General features: G+C 46.8%; 1 protein-coding gene across 8 annotated transcripts; it reads left to right on the top strand.

Moving 5' to 3' along the window:
• Positions 1 to 181: 181 nt before the first annotated feature.
• Positions 182 to 24,160, top strand: LOC141577153 (uncharacterized). 8 transcript variants are annotated; one of them, XR_012505794.1, is made up of 13 exons: positions 182 to 851; positions 1,469 to 4,150; positions 4,498 to 4,658; positions 4,949 to 4,995; positions 7,542 to 7,670; positions 8,014 to 8,147; positions 8,555 to 10,084; positions 10,387 to 10,551; positions 10,859 to 10,971; positions 12,380 to 12,923; positions 20,234 to 20,393; positions 23,438 to 23,668; positions 24,033 to 24,160. XR_012505794.1 is itself a non-coding variant. In XM_074361272.1 (12 exons), exons 1-6 carry the CDS (start codon positions 1,563 to 1,565, stop codon positions 8,609 to 8,611), a joined length of 489 nt encoding a protein of 162 aa, XP_074217373.1. In that variant the 5' UTR covers positions 900 to 1,562; the 3' UTR covers positions 8,612 to 10,084; positions 10,387 to 10,551; positions 10,859 to 10,971; positions 12,380 to 12,923; positions 20,234 to 20,393; positions 23,438 to 23,668; positions 24,033 to 24,157. The 8 variants fall into 8 exon arrangements, 3 of the variants coding, with proteins under 3 accessions (XP_074217373.1, XP_074217371.1, XP_074217372.1); XR_012505796.1 differs by having other exon boundaries at positions 192 to 851; positions 4,064 to 4,150; positions 24,033 to 24,157; XM_074361272.1 differs by lacking the exons at positions 182 to 851; positions 4,949 to 4,995 and having other exon boundaries at positions 900 to 1,604; positions 4,064 to 4,150; positions 4,498 to 4,537; positions 24,033 to 24,157.
• Positions 24,161 to 27,956: the final 3,796 nt, after the last annotated feature.

Raw genomic sequence — 27,956 nt, 5'->3', positions numbered from 1 at the left:
TCCAGGACAATAGCCTCAAGAGAAGAACAGACAGAGCAGGAAGAGATGTGGGGTTTCTCCCAGGAATGAGGCAGAACAGGGATTTCTGCAGATTTGCAAGGAGACCCCGACCGCTGAGCACCGGGTTACAACCCCACGTGACCCTTGTCGTGTTTGGCTTGGGCTCTGGGTCTGGCCTGATCATGCATTCTTCCAGCTGAGTTCCAGAAATTCAGAGGGTAGACTTAGAGAGGCTGCGTTTGGAACCCGGTGTGGAGACGGAGGGTCCTTTATCCTGAGTCCCCTCAGCCTAATCACTGTAGCTGAGTTCCAACACCACCCAGGCCCCCAGGGTGGCCGTGGAGGGAGAGCAAGCCTGGCAGGTGACCCAGGGGTCCCACTGCTGTGCCCCTCCCTTATCTTTGTTCCCTTTCACCCCGGAAGGTGTGATTGTCTCATGTCATGGTGACAAGCCATCTCTCTTCTCTGTCAGGTGGGATCCCCACCCCCGCTCAGCCTTCTTTCTGCATGGATGCTGAAGGACCAGGCTCACTTGAAGTTCTGAGTTTGAGCAGTAAGGTGGAAACAAAGAAACCAATGGAAACAAAGAAACAAGTCATTGTGGCAAAGCTCCCCACCACAGAGAAGCTGCCCTGAGTGGAAGGGAGGGTGTGGGCATGCCCATTTGTTTCGTGTCTCCCAGTGCTCTTCGCTTTCTTATTGCAGACCTGCATGGTTACAACAAAATGATCTGCAAAACTGAAAATATTTACTCTCTGGCTTTTACAGAAAAGGCTGACCAGCCTCTGGTTCCCGTACCGGTCAACTGATTGGAGTACCTCTCCAGTTTGGAAACATCTGGGCAGGCCCAGGTTTGCAAAATTCTTTAAGAGTAGTTATGGAGTTTTGCTTCTAAACATTTTTATGGCTCTATACTTCTGAGCTGAGGTTGTGCTGTGTAATTCTGAGCCGGGATTTTCTCAAACTGTTTCTTATTTCTTATACCGGACACCCCTAAATTCCAAGGGGAATGGGATGTTAAGGAAGCCATGGAGTTTAGGAAAAAGATACAGATTTCATTTCCATTTAAGCATCGATGTATCTCCATCCTAGGCAGTATCGGTTCTGTGGTATTGATAGGGGAACTAAATAGCAACCAAATTTATAGAAAATAGTGGGTCATTGGGTACACAAGTTCTTCTTTTCAACATTTTTGTAGTGTTTGCAGTTTAAGATGACCGTTCCTGAGAAACAGGCAGCCTCTTAGAATGAAATAGCATTTTCCCTGGACCATACTCAATTTTTATTTCGTAGACAGCAGGAAGGGCAATCACACATCCAACACTTGGGGACCTCAAAGATAAAACGTAACTTTCTGGGAGCACACTCCCCCCGTCTCCCTCTGCTCTTTTCACTGTCCCATTGTCCCTGAAGGCTCTTTTGTATCTTCTGCTCATGACTCCAGTAACTCTTCCTTCTCGTCCCTCAGCTGGTAAGTTTACTTTTCTACTTTGACCAAGCAAACTGAAGCCAACAGAAGAGAACTTTCACCAGCAACTCCCAGCACATCCGCTCGCCTTCTGATGTCTGTGACCTCACTCTCGCTGCCCCACCTCTTATTACAGGTGACATCGAAAGCCAGATCATCCAAAAGTCACCAGGGGGCCCATCCATACAATCTTCTCCGGGCTGTCACTCCCACATCCATCCTCTCTGTCACTACCTCATCTATTTTGTTCTCCTGCTAGTTGGCTCCTATCAGTATATAAAAGTCCATCCTCTTAAAAGAAACAAACAGCACTCCTTGACTCTAATTGGCCCCCACCAATTGCCACCCCATGTCTTTGCAGCAAATCTTTAATGAGTCGTTTAAACTCACTGTCTGCATATTCTCTTGAGCCATTCCCTTTTGCACCCACTCTGGCTTTCCCCCTGATCCCTCGCTCTATGGAAACTGCTCTGTCAAGGCCATCAGTGACCCCACGTTGCTAAATATAGTGGTCAGTTTTTAGTCTTCATCATGCGTGGCCCTTTGGCAGCATTTGACCCAGCTCTTCCATTTCTCCTCCCCCGTGTTCCTGCTTCACTTGGCCTCCAGCCCATCGCTCTGCTTTCGATCCACTGGCTGGTCTTTTGCCAACGTCTCCTCTTTTTTCCAAATATTTACTGCGAATGTGCCTCGGAGTTGGGTCCTGGGTCTCTCCTCTATCTCACTGCTATACTTTTGGTGGAAGCAACCAGACTTGGATATTGACATGCCATCAATTTCTCGATTTGTCCAAAACTCCCTGATTGGCCTTTTCCATTTGGAACTCTCTCCCTGATACTCATATTCTTTTTCTTTCATTCATCTTGCTTTCACATTCATACATATGTTCTACTGTGTAAATTACTTTTCCAAATTTTGAATCAGTCCATACATATCATGTGAAATGCTCAGATCTCTATTATTTCCACTAAGATGCTTATTCTACCTTAGAACCTTTCTGCATTTCTGTATTTATGTCAATAAAGTGAATAGTATTTCTACAAGCCTCATAGTTAAACAGTGTGTTTGTTTGGGGCTACTATGTAACATGAAATAATGATACATCAACATAGTCCTTTTTCATTTAATTTTATGTAACACCAAGATGAGGTTTTTGCACTGAAGACTGTTTCATTGAAATTTTACCTACGTTATGGACAGTCAGTTTATGTGAAAGCCCTCATTTCTCCCCTTTTCTGATATATTTTCCATTTGGCTATTATAACATATACCTTGGCATGAAATAAAATTCCAAATCCATTCACATAATAAAATTAATACATTTAAATTATATTTTTTAATGTTAAAAAGAAAGAAAAAAAACCCCAGACTCCTCTACCTATTAGGCATTTCTGTGGCAATATCTAATAGACTCCTTAATCATGACATTGAAGAACTGAGCTGATTCCAGCCCCTTTCCACCTGCTCAGCCCCATCCCCTGTGGATGGAGAGGACATCCATCCCATTTTCCAGGTCCAGATGTTGGAACCATGTTCTTTCTCTCTCTTTCTCTTACACACACACAGACAGCAAATCCAGCTTGTTAGAAAATTCTGGCTACTCTGAAATCATTAACCACATACTCCCTGTTCCCCACCCTCCTAGGAGCCACCTTCAACCCCTTGTTGGACACCAATTAGCCTACTTCTTCCATCTTTGCTTTTCTACAATCTCATCCACACAGAGTCAGAGGGAGCCTTTAAAAGCATACATTGAGGGGGTGGGTGTAGCTCAGTGATACAGTGCATGCTTAGCATGCATGAGATCCTGGGTTCAAACTACAGCACCTTCACTAAAATAAATAAATTAACCTCCTCCCAAGAAAACTCAAAACAAAAGCATAAATTGGACATCACCCATCCCATCAAAACTCACTAAAAGGGTCACCATTCCATTAGGAGCCAAAGTCGTCCCAAAGTCTTCGAGGACCCGGCCTGCTCTGCCTCTCCGCCCACACTCTCCCCATCACTCTGGGGGCCTCTGGCTCCGGCTCTTCCTTCTTCCTCCGGATCTATTCTGCTTCAAGTTCATTACTCCTTGAGATCTGCCAGGATTGCCTTATTCCCTCCTGCCTGCCTCCCACCCCACCACCATCACCTGAGTTTGCTCATATCACTCTTATTTTTCCCCAAGCTCTTGCTACCCCCATCATGTTGCCTGTTTTCTCTGCTAAAACTCTGAGCCCCCAGTGATGGGGAGTCGTGTCTATTTTGTTGACTAATAAAGCCCAAGAGCCTTGGGAATGGGTATAGTTACTAGATTCCCATAAGTAGTAGGAGCTTATACAGATTTGCTGAATGAAAGCAGAGGTCCTGGTCCAATTCGATGGAGCACTTCTGTGTCCTGCTCAAAGATTAACTCTCCTTTCCTCCTGAGAGAGGATGACCACTTCCTTGGTGATCAAAGGCAAGATCTATTTTCTTTATGCTGTTAACCTTAGGCGGGGAGACTGGGGGATCTTCATTTATATTTTAAAATTTGATTCACTCTGCAGTTTGTCTCCTGTCTATGTATCCTTTTGAGAAACCGTTTATGAGTGATCATTCTTCCATCAGATTGAACAGGATCCAGGGGGAAGTACCAAGCCTGTCCCATCGGCCATCCTGTGTGTCATGTCCTGTGACCCAGTGGATGCTCAGCACGTAAGTGAACCAACAGGAGTGAGTGAAGTGATGGGAACATCTCATTATTGTGGTGGCTGCACTCTGTCCGATGCCTTGAGATTTGAGGAAGGGTTTACAACTGCGGAGGCGAGATGTCAGGTCCTCTGTGCTCTTCCTGAGTGCCCTGGCCTTACCCATTCCCCCAGCCCCCTCTGGGCAGCCAAGCCCAGGAGCTGGGCCACCGGCGATTGTGCTGATCAATAATCCACCTCACCCAATGTCCGGGGGTAAGAGCGGCCAGCACAACTGTTTGTAGACTCTGAAGTCAGGTCCTTGGAGGAATTCCTCACTGAACAATGTTTTGGACCTTTTATTTTTCTCTATAGCCTCCAGCTGAAGAAACAGATTGCCTTAGGTACATGAAAGGTGAGGACACCTACTATCCCCATGGAGCGCAGGTGGGGCTGGGAGTCTGCTGTTTGTACAGCCGGTGGGCTCGTGTTGCTTTGGGCATCCCTGTGCCTGAATTCCTGCAGTACACTCGGTGGTAAGAACGGGGGTGCCTGGCAGGGAGGGAAGCGGGTCGGGAGACTACACAGCTGGGGAGACGTTAACCTGGGGTGAGCGGGAGCCGGCTGATGCATGGAATCTCGGTGCAGGGAACTCTCCAAACTCAGAGAGGTTCCCACTCCCGCAGGGTCCCTTTGATCAGGGTGCTAGGCTGTCAGCACTGCAGGGTCCCTGTGAGGATCATGGTGCCTTCAGGCAGTGGGAAGTGAGGGGTCCAGTGGCAATTAAATTAACTGTGCACCCAAAGCCAACCCCCGTCTCTTTCAGCCTGTTTCCTAATCTGCAAAACTGGAATGATGTTAACCATCCCGCAGGTTTGTTGATGGGCTGGGACACACTAGACTGCCAGGAGCTGGAATTCCTCTGTGCCCTGATTGTAATCCTTCCTTCACACTATTTACTCTCACAAGTTCAGTCTCTCTGTCTCTCTCATTCACTTGTAACTTTCTCTACTGCTCTGGTTTCATTTGATTCCCACCCTCCTCCCAATCCCCAGATGAGTGAAATTAATTTCTGTGTGTCAGTTCCAAATTCCCGGGAAAGATGCTCTGTCCCCTCTGGATTGGTTGTCCAACCCATCAGTTGCAGTCAGAGGAGTGAGTCCCTCTGTGACCAGAGGAGGGGCTCTGCCCAGGCCCCCAGCCACCACTGTGGGAGCACATAGCTCTCCGAGGAGGAGGTACTGGCTGTGACTTGGTGTCACTAAGTGTGAATTTATCTCTCCTCTTGCCCCACATTCATCCTCCTAAACAAAGATGAAAATTAAACACTCCCGAGATTTGTGTCATGGAACACTCAGGGTGGGGGCTAAGAGGGCTGGATTCCCTGCTGAGTGTAAGGGGCTACAGTGACCCCCCAACGAGAGCCTGTAAAGGAAACAGCACCGGCCCCACTGGACATTAGGGTGCTAAGTCTGCGTGACATTGAGCCAGGCTTCTGACCACAGCTCAGGGGTCTGTTCTGACCGGTTAGTCTTTGAAACCAACCAGCTTTGGATTCCTCAATCCCTCCCTGAGGTTTTACCTGAACCACGAGCTTCTGTATCTCTGAAGACAGATGATGAGGACCCTTCACGTAAGGCATTTGCACAGCCCTGTGCGGGAATTTGTGCTGCACGGTCTGCCCGGCGAGCTGACCAAAGTTCGTATTTTACTGATCTTAGAAATAGTCTGGTTTCCTGATGCACTGTTTCACTGAACAAGCAACAGAAGCCATCTCTGGCTGATAAAAGCAAAAAAGGGACTTAATGAAAAGATACTGGGAGGGTGCATGGAGTGGCCCAGACCAGAGCCGACCCGGGGGCCGTAGGAGATGTTGGGGAGCCTCAGGCACCAGGCTGCACAGGGTGCTACCAGGCCCCCTGCTGCCCCAGCAGGGACCCCACTCCTCCTGACACTCCACCTCACTGCAGGTTCATGTCCCGGCAGGGCCAGGTCACACTGAAGCCACCAGCACACACCTCAATGGGGGAGTTGGCCCCTTCTCAGCTGAGGGCGTGCCTGGTGTGGGGAGATGCCCAGTTAGAGGAAGGCGGTTCCCCTACTGTTCCGAGTTAATGCGCAAGTCAGTGTCCATCACTCAGGAGAGCCGGGCTGGTCGGACCTCATTGTGGTGACTAGGCCGTCTGAGTTCACGTATTACTTTTTAGGTTGGAAGGCCCAAGAGGGAGAAAAAGTGGAGGTTCTAGTACTTATTTTATATTTCCCATGTACCAGGTGCGGTAAGCAAGCCACTTCAGACAAGGCCCATAACAACCACATTAATAGGCCACGGAGAAAGTCATGCAGTCAGGCCTCTGCAGCCCCGAAACCCGTGTCCTCATCAGTTCCGTAGTTACCAGTGGAAGTTGTAGGGATTTATGGGACTGTGTGCTCCTGTGGGGGCTGGGATGTGTGTGTTTAAATCCACATCTTCAGAAACTCGGCCAGAACCACAGCCACTGATTGTCTGCATGGAGGCAGAGGAGGGGAGGCTTCCAGCCTCTGGTCCAGCTCGTGTGGAGCTCAGAAGTTGCTCCTTCTGTCCTGAAAACAACACCAGAGCTGAGGGAGCTGCAAACCCACTGCTCTTCTTAGATCCACAAGAAAACTGAGGGGGAAAGCTGCTCCCAACACAGAGAGGCAGCCGGGCAGGCTTGGAGAGTCACAGCTCCCAGGGCAGAACCCGCTTTTGTAAGAACCCCGGGGGCAGGCAGATTTAACAGGTCCCTGAGGCCAGCTGGAGGCTCAGCGTGGGGATGTCCGAGTGTGACAACTCCAGGGGGCCAGTCAGAGGGGCCCCCTGCTCTTTTTCATGCATTTTACTTCCAGGACCGTTTCCTGTTCTCAGAGTGAAGATCATAGGAAAACTCCTCATGGTTCCTGCCAGGAAAGGAAAAAATAGCTCTATTGAAATACACCCAGAACATTCTCTTCCATTGTGGGGGGTTGTGTTTTGTTTTTTTTTTTAATGAGAAATTATTTTACCAGAGCCTAACCTACCTGGGGGAAGGGAAATACCTTCTGTGTCACCCAAATTGGGGTGGGGGAAAGAGACACACTTGTGGAGGTCACAGCTCAGGGCACAGGCTCAATGAGAACTAATCACAGGACTACAAATGCCCTGCTCTGTCCCACTCCCCCAACACCTTACCTCCATTTCAGTAGGGCCCCTGTGTTATAACAGGAATAAAATTAAAAGAAGTAAATGTCTCAGGAGTGTCTAGGGAAAACCCAAAGACAGCGGGGAGATGGAAACAAGGACTCACGGGTGGCTTTAGCCTCTCGCACGAATAGCTGTAGCAAACTACACACAGCCCAGCCCCAGTAGATAAACAGAAAACCTCACAGAAGAAAGTATTTATTTTGGTTCTCTTACCCAGTGCATTCCATGGTGCATCCTCGCCTAGAATTGAGTGGAAGCAAGTCCATCTCAGAAGGGACATACCTGAAGAGAAATGGCTTTCCAGACTCTGAAGGGCAGAGAAAGCACCAGCCTGGGTTAGAGAAAGGTGAGGGGTGGGGTAGGGGGTGGGCTGCATTCTTCCCCAAATAAGGAACCTTCCTGAGGCCAGCAGAGTGGGAGGGAGGGCCATAGGGTGGAAGCAGCCAGACTTCTTCCTGAGAAGTGATAGGATGCCTCCAAGGGACCATTCAGATGCCCAAACTGTGTCCTGATGGTGGGAGCCAGTCGGTCTGCCTCAGAGCCCAGGACTGAGGTGGGCGCACAGCAGGCCGGTCTTACTTGGCCGGATCAATTTCACTTCTCCGAAACCCTGTGTAAAACATGAAGCGTGGACGACCTGGTGAGCACAGCTCTGCCCTCAAGACCGGTTTCAACTCCTCTCTTCCCAGAGAACAGCATCTCTGAGCCCGTCCTGGGTGACCTCACAGAGATCACCCTAGTGGCCCAGGCTAGTGACCGGGAACATGTACCTTCCTGCAGCCAACCCCAGACGTCCACTGATGCATCATATACTGGCAAAGATGTGAGTTCCTGTGCATTGGTCTAACAGCAGAGACTGCCACAGGCCCAAGAGGTGGTGTGTGGGACAAGCAGGGGTGCAGGAGTGTACGCAGTGCAAAGGTGTAAATGGTGGCAGGGGTGCAGGGGCTGTGGAGGGTGCAGGCAGTTCAGGGGATGCGGGGGTGCAGGCAGTGCGGAAGGGCAGAGAGTGGCAGGGGTGCAGAGGTACAGGGAGTGTAGGGGTGCAGGAAGGTGCTCCGGCACGTGGCCAGGGTCAGAAGGCAAGTGCACATCCTCGCAGTCAGCCTGACCCCGGGAGATTAGTGCAATGGTCTGGGGTGGCGGAGGGGGCGGCGGCGGCGGCGGCGGCGGCGGCGGTGGGTGGGAGGCTGCCCGGGCAAGCGGGTCGATTTCTTCTCTTCCCTGCAGCCTGGCCTTGGGGGGTGTTGGCCGCCGGAGATTCGCCAGATGTTGGACTCCAGGTAAGCTTGCTCCTGGGTGGTGGGGCGGTTAGGTCAGTGGGCGGTGGCAGCGGCAAGGGGGCGGAGCGGGGCTGCCCCTGGCGAACTGATGGAATAGCTGCCTTCTCCCGGCTGCCGGGCCTGGGAGCGGCCTCTGCTGCCCCAGGTCGCTGCACACACCTGTCCCACTCAGCAAGCTGAGTGGGGAGTGGAGGCGGTGAGGTTAAGGTGCAGGGCCCACGGGGATAGGGGGGCTGCCGCACGGAAGCCGGTCAATTCGCTCCGCTCTCCCCCGCGGCGGAGCCAGGGGCGGCTTCTGCTGCCGTAGAGGCGTGACGCCGGTCTCCAGGTGAGCTTGGTCCTGGGAGGCGGCGGCGGCGGCGGCGGCTGGGGGTTGGGGTCCGTTCCAGGGAGCTGCTCCATTTCTTCTCTCCCCCGCGGCCTGGCCTGGGGGCGACCTCTGCCGCCAGAGATTTGCCTGAGGTCCGACTCCAGGTGAGCTTGCTCCTGGGAGATGGGTGCGGTGCAGTCAGGGGGCTGGGATGGTGGTGGCTGCGGGGATAGGGAGGCTGCCCCGGGGGAGCTTGAGGATTAGCTCCCATGTCTGTGCCGCGTGGCCTGCAGGCGGCCTCTGCTGCGCCAGGTCCTGGGACAACCCTTTCCCACTTTGCCTGCTGGGGGCGGGAGGCAGGGTAGTCAGGGTGCACGGGTGGCGGGGGTCTGGGGCCTGCAGCGGGGGAGCGGGCACATTTGCTCCCATCTTCCCCGCGGCTTGTCCTGGGGGCGGTGTCTCTTGCCCTGGGTTAAGAGACACGTGTATCCTAGTCAGCCTGGCCCCAGGAGGCGGGCGTGTTACGTTGGGGGTGGTGGCAGCAGCGGCAGGTTTTCCCATGGAGCCGGTCCATTTGCTCCCATTTCTCCCCGTGGTTTGCCCTGGGGGCGGTCCCTGTTGTCCCTAGTTCGCCGGACGTCCATCTCCAGGTCAGCCTGCTCCCTAGAGGCGGCCACCGTGAGGTCAGGGGGCAGGAGCGGTGGCTGCTGCGGGGGTAGGGGGCTGCCTTGGGGAGCTGGTGGATTGGCTCCCGTCTCCCCGATGGCCTGGTGTGGGAGTGGCCTCTCCTGCCTCAGATCACCAGACACACCTGTCCCATTTAGCCTGCTGGGGGAGGGGCGCCCTGGGAAGTGCCTTTAAAGTGTGGGGGAGGCGACGGCAGGCGTAGAGGACCTGCAGCGCGGAGCCTGTCAATTTGCTCTCCTCTTCCCCACGGCCAAACCTGGGGGCGTACTCTGCTGCCCAAGAAGCCGGATGCCCGTCTCCAGGTCAGCTTGCTCCTGGGAGGCGGGCGCGATGCTGTCGAGGGGCAGAGGCAGCTGCGACGGCCGGCTGCCCCGCCTAATGGGGCCACTTCTTCTCCTCTCCCCTGACCTGGCCTGGGGACGGCCTCTCCCGCCCAAGATTAGCCTGAAACCCCACACCCGGTCAGGTTGCTCCTGGGAGGTGGGCGCGGTGACATCAAGGGTTGGAGAGGAGGGGGGTCTGCCCCTGGCGGGCTGGAGGATAAGCTCCCATCTCTCTGGAGGCCTGACGTGGGGGTGGCATCTGCTGCCCCTCATTCCTGGGTCACCCTTCTCCAGGACATATTGCCCCGGGGGTGCTGTAGGCTGCGGGGGCGGCGGGTTGTTGGCGGGGGTATGGAGCTTGCCGCTTGGGAGCTGGTGGTTTAGATCCCATTTCCCCCACAGCTTGGCCTGGGGGCAGCCTCTGTTGCCCCAGGTCGCAAAGCACTGTTTCCCTGACAGCTTAACCACCGGAAGTGGGCAGGATGTGCTGAGGGGGCGGAGGCAGCCGCCAAGGCAGCGACAGAGGGGGCTGTCCCTGGCCAGCCGGTCAATTTGTTCCCATCTCAACATTTGCTGTCCCAGTTTCGCAGGACGCCCTTCTCCAGTTTATCCTTCTCCTGGGAGGTAGGCTCAGTGCATGCAGCCCAAGGTCTGGGCTCTCCCCTGGGGAGGGGCATAACGCTCTTCTTCTTCTTTGTCTTTATTCTTCAGCAAAGTGGTTACTGGCCCCAATTCTTAATTCTGAGAAAGTGTAGCCTGTGTTACGCAGGAGCTGCTGGACAGTGAGGTTTCTGGGTGGGTTTTCACATCAGCTGATGCCCCAGGCAGGCAGGAAATGTATTGCTTAGAGCTTCTTAGTCTGGAGTTGGGGGATGGCCCCGCCATCCTCACCATGCTTTTTAAAAATGTGTTACTCCCCTCTTTTTCCTAGGTGACATTTTAGGTTATTGGGTCCCAGATTGCTGGCACACTCATCCCTGTTTTCAAACATCTTTTAAACTTGGGTGAAGTGATAAGTTGGGGAAGAAGATGATTTACTGAAAGGTAAGAATACTTAAATTTGCATTAAAGCTACATTCTGTCAATCTTTCTCAAATGATTTTTCTCTGATTCTAAATCCATGACCTAGTGAATGTTGTACTCCTGTGTAAATCATTGATCTTCACATCACACTTGTTGAGTGGTCAACGAGATTTGTTATTTAGATTATTCCTGAAAGGAAAAGCTCAGGCTTTTGAGAATTCCTTGTCTGATGTCACCCAGGCAGTCACAGTAGAAGACAGAGCTGATATAAAAATCCCTCACCTGCCTGAACTGCAAAGCTTCTGGGATTACTGATCCCTGAAATGCAGGTGACTCTTGATGATAATCTGGGGGATGGTTTATATGATCAGATTCTTCCAGTCCTGTAAATGGGTTCCGTGGCCCCAGCCCCGGGAGAGCTGGTCATAAGGGCCATATCGTGAGGGGTGGGATGGGAAGGCAAGGTCTAAGAGCTGGCATCACTGAGATTCCACACTCGCTAAACACAGACCCCAGAGCCTAATTGTTGTCAGGTTCTGTTCTGGATTTGAGAGTGTGTTCAGACATGATTCTTGCCCTTCAGGGGTCACTGCCTGGGTGGAAGTAACCTTTACATAAATCTGGGGAGGATGACAATTAAGTAGATGGGCTGTTATGATTCTCAGTGTGCCCAGGCTCGCTCTTCCAGGCACTCGTGGGACTAACGAGAGTCATGTTATTCACTCATACACTGATTTATTACCCTTGAATTGATCATTTGTCCCACAGTAAGTGAAACAAGCGATGAGGAACCTGAGTTTTGTCCCCTTTCCTAGCACTGATTGTATCTGTCAGTCAGGCGCCCTGCGTATGCATTGTGAAATGGTGGTATTTCTTGCCCAATGGGACTGCACTGTCAGTTCTGAGAATCAGGGGAGACACGTGGGTAGGACAGCACACTGACACATATGGCACCCCCCCCACCCCATGAGACAGCATTGTCGATGCTCAGGTGACCCGATGTAGACCGCGGTGCTAAATCTGAGCATGTTTAGTGATCTTGGTGGCTATGAAAATACAGACTGCCGGTCCCTAATTCTGGAGATTCTGAGGGTGTGCACCCCAGAATTCTGCATTTTAAGAAGCACTTTAACTAATTCTGATGAAGATGATCTGAGTGTCCCACTGAGAAACACTGGTGTGCGATGCACCAGTATTGAGGATTCTCAGGGAGCGATGTTTTTTCAGGATGGTCCAAGGGCCCTCACGAGACTTTTGCCTTGGGTGTAATTGTATGTGTTCGAAAGTGATGTCTCTCACTTCCAGTGCTTGTCAGCATGCTCTGTGCAGGGATTTGCTCTCAGCAGATATCAAAAACTATAAGTCTTCAGGTCACCGAGCTAGAGTGTGGGCGATCTTTTATTTTGGTTTTCTTTATTGCAATGCGGAGTCTCCCGAGAAGAGATTCAGACTGAACAGCTTTGTGTCGGACTTTGGAAGACCGCTGGTGCCCAAGGGGTTCTCTGGCAGCACAATGACGAATCTAGGTCCCTCTTTCACTGCTACGTCAATGAAGTGGACCGCATGGACAAGGCCAAAGCTGGTATCCCAACCATAGCCCTTGACAGTGATGTTCGGCTCCAGGAAGCCATCAGATGCAGCAGGTGGCCAGAGAAGGAGCCTAACGGGCTCATGAAATGTGACACCCCCAGCTTCATCAACACGGACCAGAACTCTTCCTTTGGGGAAGATGATCTCCTGATTTTGGAACCACCGATTGTTCTAGAAAATAAGCCAGTTGCCCAGACCTCACACAAAGACTTGAATTGGAAATGTGCTTTGTCAAGTGTTTCTCTGAAGATGTGAAGTCTGTCTTTGTATGGCAGGAAGTCCCCTTTCACAAAATTGTATGTGTTTGTGTCTGAGAGAGAGAAATGGAGACAGACAGAAAGACGGAGACAGAAGAGAGCCCCCTCAGAAGAGAGCTAGTTAAGGTGAGTTTTTGTGCCTTAGTAAACATTTGGGGTTTTGGGGGGAACAAAGTATTTACACTGTCTCATTCTCCTCGTTGGAAACCTTGGCCCCGTCCTCAGTGTCAGCGGCCTTGAACGGGGTTGCCATGGTGCTTTTCATCTGGCGCTGCCACTTCCACGCTCTGCCTTTAGCACGTTGCTTTGCCTCCCAGGGCTGCCACCCTTTAAACTGTAAGGTGAGGAGTCTGGAGTAGATGATCCATCCCAGCTCTGCTGTTTTGCAAATTTCTGATTTCGTATTCGGATGAGGCTGGGATACACCCAGAGCAGCATAAACCAGGCCCTACCTCCTGTCTCTTGCTGGGGCATCCCTCAGGTCTGTGCCTTCTACTCAAGCCTTTACTGAGCCCAGCTTTTGTCAGGAGCCCAAGTGCCTACCGGGATGGCAGGAGACCTGTCTCTCCTGGTCACGGTGGCAGACATTTCTATTGGTTGTGCTGAAACAGCTCTTCTGAGATCCTCCGGCCACCCTTGCTCCAACCTGAGGACAGACCTACCGTTCCTTTCCTAGGAGGAGGATCAATCCATGGTGCATTTTATGACAATCCTGTCCCCAGGAATGCACGGAAGGTTATCAGCTGAGTGAGGGGAAGTGCCTCTGTGTCTCTGTGTCCCTGTATCTCTGTCTGCTCACAGTGCCCTGCCACCGGCTACTGAACAAGAAAAGTGCTATTCACCATGCTGTGTCTTTTGCAGATGTGTAGGTGATGGTCTTGTGGCTCATGTGTGGGCTTTGTGCTGGGATGGTGAAGGGCTTATAAATACCTCATCAACATGTATTCGAGATGGCCTGGTGCCACACAGACTTGATTCATGAAGGCATCAAGCCTGCACACTGGTTTGGAAACAACTTGGTTTTGATCAGTCACACTGCATGCATGACTCACTGCTGATCTCTGGGTGGTTTTTTCATTTTAGATTTATTCACCCAGTGTCTTGCTTAAGCTGAAAAATACATTTATTTCACTAGAATATTCTCAGATTCTTTGTTTTCACACATCCAGTTGTTTAATTCCTTTAAAAATCATTTTGTGTTTATAATGCCTCCTAATATCTATCATCTCTAGGTTCCCAGTGGCCTGAGCCATGCACCAGATTTGATGTAGGAACTGTTCCACCAAAAGAAATCCCTTTGCCATAATATCTTTTGAGGAAAATATTATTCTTTAAGGCTCTAACAGTAAATCGTAGAACAAAGCATGGAACATTTATTGTAGTTAATACATGTTCATGCAAAAAGAAATGATATTTTCATTAAACAATGTTGATTTTAATAACTTTTACTAATGTGAATATTATTACTCATAATTTAAGTAACCAAATAAAACCACAGTTATTTATTATGAAGTTTGAAAACTATTTACACTGTCTCTCAATTAGAGGTAGCTTTATTGGAAGACTGAAGGGTATTTAAAAGATGGAAAAATACCCATGATGACACCATCATTTTTATTAACTAAATATCAAGAACTGTGCAGGGTTAAGATTGAACCCTCTGCAAGCTCTCAAGTTAGCATGAGGTAGTTTGTGGATGCTGCCAGAAGACAGGAGACTCCCCCAGGTTCAGAGACAAAGAACTTCTTGCCAGCACAGCAGGCAGCTTGGGGTTCATGTTCATGTTGGTTCCTGAGTTTATTTCCTTTTGCTGTTCTAACAAAGGACCACAGACTCAGTGGCTTAAAGCAATACACATTCATCATCTCACTGTTCTTTTGTGCAGAAGTGCAAAGTCATTGTCAGTGGGCTTAAACCAACGTGTGGCCAAGGCTACGTTCCACACCGAGGCTCTAGGGAGGGATTCGTCTTCCTACCTTTCCCAGCTTGCAGAGGTGTTCACACTCCTTGGCCCAGGGCCCTGTGTCACTGTGACCTCTGCTGCCACTTTACATCTCTGTCTCTGACTATATAGATATGAAGGAAGAGTCTTCGACATCTGGTATGGACCCTTTTTCCTAAATGGACATTGTATCTCTATTTATGTGCAGATTAAAACCCCTTCCCTCCAGGGTGTGGTGGCATCAGCTCACAAGATTACCACTCTGGGCTTTAAGTGTCCTCTTTGTATTGACACCTGGGAACTTCTCTTTCCATAGTTAGCTCTCTGTTACATTTGTTGTTGTATTTTACCCGGCATTACTGAAAGTTTTACTTAAAATGGATCCTAATTAGCTCTGTTTACCTGTTTCCAGAGCTGAAGGCTTCAGTTCTAGATTATCTGTTTGATTTCTCTTAAAAATACATTCCAGTATATTTCTCTGGTGAAAGTCTTTACCCTGTTGTCTATTCTCCCATAATTTCCTTATTTTCTTGAATATATTAAAAGTATTTTATAGCCTTTATTGGTAACTCTGATGCCTACATCACCTGGGGGTTTGCATCCTTTGTCTAATGTTTCTTATTCTCATATTATCCGTTATATAGTCTTGACATGTTGCATGTCTTGAAATTATTTATTACATGGCAGACATTGCAAATGAAAAATCCATATGTTATTTTCCGTGAGAGGTTTTCTACCTTCCTGTTAGGCAAACAGGGTGAGGGACTGATCATGTCGCTCCAATCAGGCGCTGAGGTGGATCAGGACTGAAGTGCCTTTTTTCTTAAAACAGCTTTGAGGTATACTTGGCAAAGTAATTTTCACACGTATAAAGTGTACAGCTAATACGTTTTGACATAAGTATATCCCCAAGAAACCATGACCACATTCAAGAGAGTGAACATACCCATCACCCACAAAGCTTCTCTCCTGCCATTTGTTGTCCCTCCCTCCCTCCCCATCTCTTCCCCTGGAAACCATTGATCTGCTTTCCATCACAACATATTGGTCTGCATTTTCAAGATCCTTGTATGAATGGATTAATGCAGTATCTACTCTATGTTGTCTGACTTCTTTCATTCAGTGTAATTATTTTGAGAGTCATCTGTGTTGCTGTATTAATAGCTTATTTTTCTTATAGCAGAGTATTGTTTAGTGCTGAGTTTTTACTGAAGAGTTTGTTGTGAGCAGTGTTTGGATAGACCATCATTTGTTTCTCCATTTGCTTCTTGATGGATGCATGGGTTATTTACAACTTGAGCTATTATAAATAAAATTGCAGTGAATATTTGGTTACAAGCCTTTATATGGACATATGCTTTTCTTTTCTAAAGCACCACATGAGGAATATCTGGGTTATATGGTAGATAGGTATTTACCTTTTTTAAAGAAACTGTTAAAGACTTTTCCAAAATGGTTGTACTATTGTAAATTCCTTGTGGTGTGTATCAGCTCTGGTTGCTCTACTTCCTTACCAGCACTTTGTAAGGTCAGTCTTTCTAATCGTATTCATTCTTGTATGTATGTGTACTAGTATCTCACTGTGGTTTTTGAAAGCATCTCTCTAATGACTAATGGCATCTTTAATCAGCATCTTTTCATATGCTTATTATCCGTCTGGATATCTTTACTGAAGTGTGTTTTCTGGCCTCATTCATTCATTCAGGTGTTTGCATTATTATTGAGTTTTGAGACCTCTTTATTCTGGATCAGATACAAAGAGAGAACTTTATCAGATATATGATCTGCAAATAGCTTCTGTCTAAGGCTTGTCTTTTCATTTGCTTAGCAGTGTTTAGAACAGCTTTGAAGAGTCTTCATTTTGATAAAGTTCACTCTATCAGTTTCTTTTTAAAATAGATTATACTTTTGGTGTCATAGCAAAGAAATATTTGCCAAACCCAAGGTCATAAAGCTTAAGCCTATGCTTTTTCTCCTAGCTGTTTTATAGTTTTAGATTTCCTATTAAGATCTATGATCCATTGTGACTTAATTTTTGTATATTTTGTGAGGTGTGGATCAAAGTTCATTTTTTTTTTTTTTGCATATCACTATCTAATTCTTCCAGCACTACTTGTTGAAAAGATCCTTTCTCCACTGCATCCTTTTTGAGAATCAATTGTCTATATAAGTGTTGGTTTAGTTCTGAACATTCTATTCTGCTCCATTATTCTATTTTCCTGTTTTACACCAACACCATACTTTCTGATTACTGTAGTTTAAAAAAAAAAAAAAAAAGGCTGAAAATCAGATAGTGCAAGTCTTCCAACTTTGTTTTTCTTGTTCAAAATTGTTTTGGATATTTGGGATCCTTTGAATTTTTATATGAATTTTAGAATCAGTTTTAAAATTCCTTACATCCTGTTCTGCCAAATTTCCACCCATGTCTTTGGCCATCTCCAAAGCCACATTTTCTGAAGAAGTCTCTCTAGATCCCAGGTGAAAGGAATTTCTGTTTCATCTGTGCTCCAATCACATTTGATAATATTTGATTACATTTATTCATATTTGGCTGGATGTACTTGTGTGATCTTTCCTGCCATATAGTAAATCTCTCAAGATTTGGAATCTTGATTTGGTTCCCTCTGTCTGCTGAGAAAACTAGTTCTATGCTTTGCAGGAGTGAGCCCTGCAGTAAGAGGTATCTGCAGCACACATCTAGCTCCATGCTTGCATATCGTCAAGGAATCCTGCAGATTTAGAATTGTTTATTGATTGTTGTCTCCAAGACGGCTCAGCCTTTTTTATTTCTATTGCTACTGCTGCAGTTTCAAAGGAAAATGGGCTAATTATTTTCCAAATATCAAAACATACTGTAATTGAGCTGTGACGCAAATTATGTGCTGCTGTTTCTTAACAACCTGCTTAGTGTTCACAGGTACCTTCACTCATGGAACTTTTGGGAGAATGTCATATCCTCAGAGATAGCAATGCTGTCTTTGGCAACCTGAGCGGTAGTATCTGAACTCACTCCTGCTGTTTTTCCAGTGCCCCCTCTAGCACTCCTCCAGCCCTCCATGGGGGGCCTGCAGTTCTTCCCTCGAAAATCCTGTTGTTTCTCAGGAAGAATTCCCTATGAAACATATTCATGTCCTTCTTGTGGGGACATTCAGTCCAGAGACCTGACAGCAGGGGAAAATGTTTAGACTGCTTTTGGTAGAACGTAAATTCTTCCATACTTGTTAGAAGCAAATCCAATGAGGAAACTGTGTTGGCATCTAACAAATCAGGATAAATGTCTGATGAGGAAGATCAGCTTCCCCATCCCACTCAGGCGTCATGTTGATGTGACGCTCACCTTGGCTAACATTTTCTCCTGTGAGCAACGTGAAGTTCAAGACGTTATGAATGGCTTTTTGTTTTTCTTCCTTAGTCTTTCCACATTCACTGTGTCTGGTGAGATTATATGAATCCTGCTTATTTTCAGCCCAGCACTAAGCTTTTTAAAAGGATCACGTGTTTTAAAGGCTAGTGGACAATTTGTTAGAAGATTGAAATCCTTAGACTTTGGTCCTAGAGTTGAATCTTGGTTACTGGTGAATGAGAATTCCCGTTAAAATTTTAAATTCAGTGATATAAAGTTTTAAAAATAGTTAAATATTAGTCAATTTCATTAAACACTACAGCAGTTATTTACTTTTAAGCCTGTCTCTGAGGCAATTTTGCAATGATTCCCTCCCTTTATTAATTCCCTCTTTATCAGAATCCTTGAGAGGTCCCTGTCATCATTGTCAGTATCATCATCATCATCACCATCATCATGGAACTGATTCCTCTGGGAGATTCTAGGAAAATAAAGAGCTGGACGGGGTTATGTGCAGGTCAGTGTGTGCATATACAGTAAGAACAGTTGTCAGACATTAGATTCAAGATACCCATTCCATTTAGAGAAGAATGTGGTCATGAAATCCTGATGTGCTGAATGAAGGAAGCGATGGGAACAGGGTAGTCAATGGAAAGGAGGAGGAAGTGAGCGAAGCGGGGAGCATAGGTCCTTGGTTAGGTGATCAGCACATTGGTGAGAATGAGGGGAGTGTTATGGCAGAATCATGTCCCTCCCCGGCCACAGGGTAGCCACCTGTGACATGTTACTGTACATGGCAAAATGCATGACAGATATTTTAGGACAAAAATCTTAGAGGATTTCTGTCTTCTAAATTGTCTATCAGTTAGCATTTTAAACCCATGATACATTATTAAAGATTAGTGCAGGGGGACAAATAAAAAGGATTCATATAATCTCACCAGACATACTGAATGTAGAAAGGCTAAGGAAGAAAAACAAAAAGTCATTCATATGTGCCTTGAACCATAAAATGCCCATGAGAGGAAATGTTACACAAGGTGAGTGTCACAGCCACATTCATAATGCCTGAATGGGATGGGACAAGGGGATCCTGAGATGAGACAATAGGGCGAGTAGCCTGGATTGTCCAGGTGGGCTGAATGTAATCACAGGGGTCCTTGAAATGGAGGACATTTCCCAGCTGAGTTTAAAATCAGAGGGAGGTGTAGCCATAGAGCAATGTTCAGAAAGGCTGCTGACCATGAAAATGGAGGAAGTCGTGGGGCACAAGCTAAGGAAGGTGGGTGACCTCTGGAAACTGGAAAAAAACAACAACAACAAGGAAACATTCTCTTCTAGACCCTCTAGAAGGAAGGAACCCTGCTGCTACCTTGAATTTAGCCCAATGAGAACTGTGTTGGATCTCTGACCTCCACAGCCATAAGCTGATAAATCTGTGCTGGTTTAAGCTCTTAAGCTTATGGAAATTTCTTACATTGGTAAGAGGAAAATAACATAGTGAGCCGTAGTGTAACGGATTAAAGGTATAGGATGGGGTGTGGAGAGGATTCTGACATTTACAACTAAAAAACAACCAGGTGAAGTGGAAGGTGTTTTAAGGAAGACCTACCTGGCAGGGCTATTAAGCAGACTGGAGCGAGGGGAGCATTGGAGTTAGAGGAATCAATTAAATCTCTACCAGAAAAATAAGGAATAAAATGTAACAGGGCTTCAGTGATAGTGGATGTAGGAATGGAAATGGGCAGAGAGACATAAATATTACTTTGAAATTAGCTACAGGTTTGATGACTGCATGTTGGGGAGACTTAGCCGATGTGTGGACTGAATGTTTGCATCCCCTCAAAATCCATATGTCGAAACCCCATCTCCCAGGGTGATGGTATTGGGAGGTGGGGCCTTTGGGACGTGATTAGTAGGATAAAATGAGGTCATGAGAGTAGAGCCCTCATGAATGGGATTAGTGTTCTTATACAAGCCCCCAGAGTGCTTGCTTCTCTCTGCTCTCTGGGATATGAAGATATTGGGAAGACAGCCATCTTCGAGCTGGCAATCCTCTCAAGGATACATTGACCTTGAAAGTCTCAGCCTCCAAACCATAAGGAATATGCTGGTTGTTTAAGCCACCCGACCCACGGTAATTTGTTACAGCACCCCAGACTGACGAAGACAGTGGAGAATGCCTCTGAGTTTGGCACTGATTGCCTGGAGAATGCTGAAACCCAGGGAAGTGGGCAGCACAGACGTTTACTCATTTAATCCTGCCAACACAGTAGGAGATAGAGTCTACATATTCCTCGCTACTTAAAAGGTAAGGAAAAAGAGGCACAAATAATAACAACGACAACAAAAACAACAATAATTTGTCCAAGATTCACACAGAACCCCCTGGAGGCAGAGTGAGAATTTATACTCAGGCAGGCTGGCCCCAGAGCCCCTGCTCATAACTAATAAGTCAGATCACCTTGCTTATGTGGATCAGTTTTTTTCAACTGTGATATGAGGGTACTGTGTCCAGTAACTTATAATTTCAAAATACTTCACTGTAACGGAATCATTAGTCACAGGCCTTACAAACCACAGAAACCTACACATACAAAAATATCTCGTTAGGTCAAGATAACCAATAACGTTTTTAAATATTATACCTGCTGGGCCTTTGCAATAAAATGTCTTTTTATAATTCTGTCTGGCTACAGAATAACTTCATAATCCTGCATGTTGCTGGTAGCTCCCATGTTGGACAGCACGGGCCTAGAGATTTTAAATTACTTGCCCAGACTCGCCCAGGAAGCTCGTGGTGGGATCCGAGCTATAGTCTGGGACTTTTCCTTCCTATCCAACAAGTCCCTCATGGAAGTTTAGAAGCTTCTCCTTTGGTGCCCAGCTGTCTAGCCGTACTTATAACATCTTGTCAGGTGTTCCAGCCTGCTCCTGAACATCAGCCAGAACCCACTTCTGCTCTATTTTGTCCAGGTAATACCTTCTAGCAACTTCCATTGCCTTCTTGGCATCAGTTCTTACCTGGAAGGGTAGTGGCTAGAGGTGGAAATGTGTCCACATGACAGGTTTTTCATAAACATAGCAGGAGTGGTCAAGAGAATAAAACGTCAGGAAGATGAGTAGAAGCAGGTCATTTAATATACCAAATGGGTACTTCCAATGTGTGTGTTTCCGAGTCCAGGCTTGTTCTGCTCGTGCATTACAGGCCAATAAATCAGGAGACCAGGTTTTGGGGGCAAGAAATAGCGACTTTAATTTGGAAAGCCAGCTGAGAAATGGTAGAATAATGTCCTGGGGAACCATCACCCCAAGTCAGATTTCAGGCTCTTCTCATATTAAAAATGGGAAGTGGGAATGCTTGGTTGTTGCAAACTTGGTGTATGAATTCTTTGTTGTTAGAATCCTTTGTTCTTGCAGCTCTTCACCTGGGTCACATCCGTGTAAACCTCCAACAAACAAATGTTGTTTTCTATTCTGTAACTTGTTATCTTTATGTGAATAGAAAAGTGTTAATATCCTTCAAAGTCAGAGCCTTGAGAATAGGGTCTCCTGTATATTTCAGGCTCTAGGCAACATTGTTTTACAACAGGTGCAGAACCAACAAGACTAAGCCTAGGAAACAGGGCACAGGGTTAAAGTCAAAGGAACAGATCTAATATGGAGTCAGATTTTTTCTTTCCTATTTCAGTAGTGCCATGGAGAAGGCAGTTTGGGCAGCTTTTTGTAGGGTCCTGGAGGCTTTCTTTCTCAGCCTCTGTGTGCCTCTGTTGAAAACCCTTCATAGCTATCTGGCCTGCTGGAAAACCACTCCGCCTGTTTTGCCCTGAAGATGTGTTCTGTTTATAACTGATCTCTACTTCTTGGAAAACAACTCAATAAAAACTCAGTTGGTTTTCCACCAGCCATGGGCAGGGGTGAGGAATAGCACTTTATTATTTTATGAAAAAAAATAAAAGAAGTCTTAAAACAGCACTGGGCACATAGGAGAGAGTCAAAAAATGCTTCCTGGCTGAAATCAAGTGATGGCTCAGTGATTCCATGGCTGCTTTATTTGCTGAGCTTGCTACTCCTTTGCTCCATTACACATTTTTTTTAACTGAAAAAGAAATACATGCATGTGGTTAAAAAATTTCAAACAGAGCACAAAAATACACAAGTGAAAGAAGTTTTCCCTCATCCTCTCTTCTTTCAGCCCTCCCTGGAGATGCCACTGTTTACAAACCTTTGTGTGTTTTCCAGATATGCTATGCACATTCCGACCTATGTATGTAAATTCCTTTAAAATATTACTTATTTTTAACTTAAAGGGATTTAAATCCTCATGTGTCTTCTGCCCTGGTAATAGAAAAGAACAAATCTGACTAGATCTGTTCCTTTGACTAAACTCAGTGCTCTGTCTCCTAGGCTTCATCTTGCTTGTAAAACAATGTTGCCTAGAGCCTAAAATATACAGGAGAGCCTATTTTGAATGCTCTGACCTTTAAGGATATTTAACACTTTTCCATTCATATAAAGATAACAAGTTACCTAATAGAAAATAACGTTTGTTTTGTTGGAGGTTTACAGGGATCTGACCCAGGTAGATAGCTGCAAGAACAAAGGATTCTAACAACAAAGAATTACTACATCAAGAAGATTGCAAAAACCAAGCTCGTAGGAAAGGAGCCTGAATTCTGACTTGGGGAGATGGTTTTCCAGGACATTAGTTTGCCATCTAGGTCTACAGAAAGTTGCTATTTCATGCCCCAACACCTGGTCTCCCAACTTACTGGCCTGTCCTGCATTAAGGAGAATGAATTTGGACTCAGTAACACTCCTATCTTCCTAGCAAGATGGGCACTGGAATTGAGGGCAGCTATCCCACACCCAGGGACATACTGTGTGCCCTTGATGGTTCCCCGAGTGTGGGGAGTGGTTTACCCAGGAAGGATGGGGACTATGCACCAAAACTCAGGCAGTATGCTCCTTTTGGGATCTGACCTTGTACCTCCCGCTCCCCGCCAGCACAACACCTGGGACAGTGGAGGTAAGGCAGATATATTGCCTGCCTGTGTCCCAGCGTGTAAAAGGGGAATATGTACTCTTTCCAAGGTAGTTCTGAGCGACAACACCTGCGGGTGCTTGGTTCCCAGAGCAAAAGGAAACCCAGCTCCGCTTGGGGGCAACGGGTGTGATCCCCGTAGGGGTCCTGCAGAGGCCTTGGGTGGAGGGCTGTGCCAGGGAGTTAAAATATGAGCTGCGGGCCTTGAAGGGTTAGAGAAGTGTGCAGAGGCAGGACTGCTGCCTCCTTCAGGATGCCCCCAGAGTTAAAACTATTTCTCTCCATCTCTGCTACTCTCCTCCACACTCCAGATCCCTGCCTTCTCTCTGCTCCTCCTGTCCATGTCTCTCCCTCCACTTTTCCCCTTCTCCCCTCCTCCTCCCATCTTCTCCGTCCCTCCCTTCCCCAACTTCTCTTGCAGAACACAGAGAGGATCGCAGGCCCTCCTGCGCATGCGCAGTCTGTGCCAGCTGGACCGAGGGTTGGAAGCTGCAACTCCGAGCCGGGGATCGGCCCCAAAGGCTTCTCAGCTCTTTCGCCCGGTAGGACTTTGGCTCCTGCCCCGGCGCCCCGGCCACAGCTGTCCAGGGCCAAGTGTGCACTTGCCGCCTCTCGCCCCAGCCGGGCTCCCCTCAGTCCGCGGCTGGCGTCCCCTTCCCCTCTCCCGCCCGCGAGTCCTCTCCTCCCGGGCTGCCTCTCCTCGGCCGCCGGCCCGTCCCCACCCCTGGGCTGGCTGTGTCCCGGGCGGGCGGGTTCTGCGGACCCGGACGGGGACGGGCGGCTGGGGCTGGGGCTGGGGCTGGCCTCCGAGCGGGGCTACAGCCCGCGTCCCCCCCCCCCCCCGCTTTCCCTGACCCGCGACCCCGGGGCTGCCCTCCTCTCCCTTTCCCGCTACCTGGGGACCAGCTCAGTGGTGTGGGCGCTGCTCCCCGGGCTGAGAGCCTCCGGCTGTGAACCCCAGCTTCTCCTGTTGGAGTCGGGAAAAGGGAGCGTCAGTGCTGAGCGAGCTTCCGTCTCCTCCCTCAGTGTTTCAGCCCCAGGTAAGTACCTTGAACACTTTCACGTGTTTTGATGGCGGTGCTTGATGATGTCACTGTTTTTATAGTGAGAGGGATTACAGTGTTGAAAGCAAGGCTTGGTTCAGTTAAAAATGAGCTGAAGGCATGAGGCTGTGACATCCTCCATCCTTCCCTCTCCCAGGGTGAAACGTGTGGCCGTCTTTCTTAAAAAGATAGTTACAGTCCCTAACTAGCCCAGCCCAGCTAGGGTGTGTTAACAGGAACAGCACCACCAGAGGAGTTGGAGACTCAGGGACTTTGCAGTCCTAAAGAGCTCCTGGCAAAATTTGGTTTGTTTTGGTTTTTTTGTTCTTCTTAAATTGTGGGGCAGACTAGTAGTATAGAGGGAAAAATAATTGTCAAGAAATATTTTTTCATTTAACATCTTTATTGTGATATTGTTCACACACCATGAAGTCCACCCACTTAAATGCTACAATTCAGCAGCTTTAGCATATTCACAGTGGTGCTACCATTAATATTCCAGAACGTTTTCATCACTTCAGAAAGACCAGTGGAAATGAATGACCTATCCACCCCTTCCCAGTGCTGGTTCTAAAGAAGTTTCTTGGTTGTTCCTGACCATAAATTATCTTGTTACCCATAAAAACTCTGGTAGGAAATCTAAACAGAATTGTATTGAATCTGTCTATCAAAGCAAGAAGAATTAATGTCTTTATGGCATAAATTTCTTCTACCCATGAATATATCTCGGACCCTATATTTTCATATTTCCAGAGCCTGGCCCATGGGAAGTCCTCTTTAATTGTTGGTTTTGTGAATGATGAGATTCTATACATCGTTAGTTGCAACTGAAGCCTTTCACAGAAGAGAAAATAAACTCACTGAAGCCAAGTGACTCTCTGATGGTCAGAAAGAGTGACAGCCAGTGCTGGAGTGACCCAGTGGACTTGGTGTTTGTAACCAGATTTCTCTAGCACCTACAGCTAAGGGGATCAGAGTATTCTTTTATTTTTTCTAAATGGCGTTGCTTTTATTTTTACTTATTTTTTAAAATTACTTTTTATTGAAGTGTAGTCAATTTAGAATGTTAGTTTCAGATGTACAGCAGAGATTCAGTTATAAACATATGCATATGTATCTACATATGTTTTAGATTGTTTTTAGTACAACTCATTACAAGAAATTGAATATAGTTCCCTGTGCTATATAGTAGGTCCTTGTCATTTATTTTATATTTATTAATGTGTATCTGTTAATCCCCCTTTTCCTGCCTGCTAACCACAGTTTGCTTTCTATGTCCATGAGTCTATTTCTAGCAGCACCGTATTTGCTAGTAATATATGCTCGTTGGCTGCTTTCAGTTTCAGTAATTCCACCTTATCTGTGGGCATTTTCCTTCTGGTGGGCCTGTGTGTGGTTTGCACACGTGATATAAGAGTTGTGTATTTGGGAGAACTCCAGGCCTCATGTAGTGCCTGGTACAGAGTGCCCACTGAGCTGATGCTTGAACTGGGAAAAAAAACATAGTAAACGTTGGAATTTCCACTATGGTTGAGACTTCCAGGTTTCCATAACCTGTTTAGCCCACCTTAATGTTGGCTGCACCCATACTGGGTAATTTGGTGGAACTTCATGGTATGGTGGTGTAGAGACGGGGCCTCGTATGCTTCTTCTCTTTCCGTTTTCTAAGACTCATTCTCCTGGGCCTTCCAGATCCTCCCCCAGAAGTGCCCAAGGCTGGCTTGGTGCTGCGCTGAGGCAATATTTGTTAATAAGACCCTTTCCTCATCTCTTCTGAGCCTCCGTTTCCTTCTCTGCACAATGAAGACTTAGACTAGAAAAGTGCTTTTCAGTTTCTTTTAAGCCATGTTTCCTTTGAGAAACCGAATATACAAATCTCTCCTCCCATTCAACATACAGATTTTGACACATCCTCCAAGGAATGACATAGCTCTTTGTGGAAAATTGAAGTGATTGTGATTCCAGGTGGCACAGAAAAGACTCTTCAGACATTTATTGCAGGGAGAGGGCAGGAAAGGGGCAGTATATCCCACTTTCTAGTGTGAGCACTGGAACAGGGGCTTGGGTTTAAATACAGTGTCTGACGTGGCCTCAGTCTAATCTTTTTTTTTTTTTTGCCTCTCTCTAATCTTGCACAATGTGATAAACCTCTCTCCCTCAGTTTCTTAATGCGTCAAGTTGGGGTGATAATAGTTTAAGTCTTTTGTGAAACATTATACACATAAGACATTTGTTTCTCGGTAGAAACAAAACCTGCGAGAGAATCAGGGATTTTTAAAAAAAAAAAAAATCTTGTCCACAGCACTCTGTCTGTGTCTATTTTGAAGTTCCTTGAGGGTGAGTGTTGGGTCTAAAGTCCATCGTGGGACAGGTGGCCCATGGGTCTGTGTGCCGCAGATTGCCCCCTCCTCCCCAGTCCTCTTCCTCTCAGTCCAGGATGAAGTTCCCTAGTAGATTTACACAGAGATCTTGTGGAAATGGCTTTTCATTTTATTGTTTCATGAAGAAGGGCTGCCATCATGATCTCTGTAGTCTGCTTTTGGTGACCTGAAGGCTATGCAATTACGTTTTTCTATTTAATAAATAGAAAAAAATTACAAGTACAAAATTAGACCTACGGTGGTGGCAGGGGCTCTTGAAAGTGGGGACCATTAGCTTTGTTAGTTTCAGGTGCAGGGGCCTCTGGCCATGAGGACACATCATCGTGCTCTGAAGTTTGAGGGACCAGTGGGCTCAGTGGGAATGTTTACTGAGTGTATCTCATGGGCTGAGCATTGACCTATTTGTACTGTGTGTTCCTTATTTGAGACAGTGAGCTCATTTAACCTCAATAGCCTCTTTAATAAATTAGACTTTTTATTTTGAGATATAATGTAGATTCCCATGTAGTTGTAAGAGATAATATGGAGAGGGCCTATGGACTTTTTGCCCAAGTTTCTTTAAAGGTTCCATCTTGCAAAGTTGGGATACAATTCAGTAATGACTCACTAACCCTTTGAGGTTTGTGTTATTGCCCTCATTTCTATTCATGATTAAACTGGGGTTAAGAGGAGCACACAGGCCTGCCCAGGTCACACATGGTTAGTGTAGAGTCGGGTGAAACGTGGGCTTGGGATTTCCAGGCAGTACCATCATGATGCTCTGTGGCAGGGAGCAGCATTCACTTTGCTTGTTCATTCATTCAACAAGCATTTATTGAGTAAACTCTGTGGGTCAGATGCTATCATAGGTTTATCTGATTCTTCAGCAGTATGGAGAATCCGGTAATGTTTCCTTCTTTTTTTTTAATCTGAGAAAATTAGCTCTGAGATGTTATAAACCGCCCAAAGGAAATATAGCTCATAAATGAGGGATAGTAAATTTGTACAGTTCCTTCTTCTTATGCAGGTGGTACCCTAGGCATTTTACACTTGTAAACTTCCATAATCCAGATATATTCTTGTAAGGCAAGGATTTTTTTTTTAATTGAAGTATACTCATGTTTACAATGTTGTGTCAATTGCAAGGTGTTTTTTTTTTTTTTCTTGAATTTGGAATTCAAAAAATATTTTTTGAGGGGGGTAAATAGGTTTATTTATTTGTTTCATTTTTTTTTTAAATGAGGTACTGAGGATTCAACCCAGGACCTCATACATGCTAAGCATTTGCTCTACCACTGAACTGTACCCTCCTCCCCAAAGCAAGTTTTCTTATCAAGTATTCTGCAGCTTAGGAGTTCAAATAAATTGGAGTTGAAATCCAGGACTTTTGATCCTACTGTGTTTCTTTGCATTATATCCTGCTGAGG

This window comes from Camelus bactrianus, chromosome 3, assembly GCF_048773025.1.
Source record: "Camelus bactrianus isolate YW-2024 breed Bactrian camel chromosome 3, ASM4877302v1, whole genome shotgun sequence".
NCBI lineage: Eukaryota > Metazoa > Chordata > Mammalia > Artiodactyla > Camelidae > Camelus > Camelus bactrianus.
The sequence above is the reverse complement of the archived record's forward strand: the minus strand, read 5'-3'. Positions and strand labels throughout refer to the sequence as shown.

Bases quoted from the DNA above. Each gene is read 5' to 3' on its own strand.
- LOC141577153 (XM_074361270.1), top strand. From the start codon at position 1,563: ATGTCTGTGACCTCACTCTCGCTGCCCCACCTCTTATTACAG. The intron at 4,659-4,948 runs GTAAGAACGGGG...CGTCTCTTTCAG, and splicing joins TTCCTGCAGTACACTCGGTG to CCTGTTTCCTAATCTGCAAA. The intron at 7,671-8,013 runs GTGAGGGGTGGG...CTCTCTTCCCAG, and splicing joins CCAGCCTGGGTTAGAGAAAG to AGAACAGCATCTCTGAGCCC.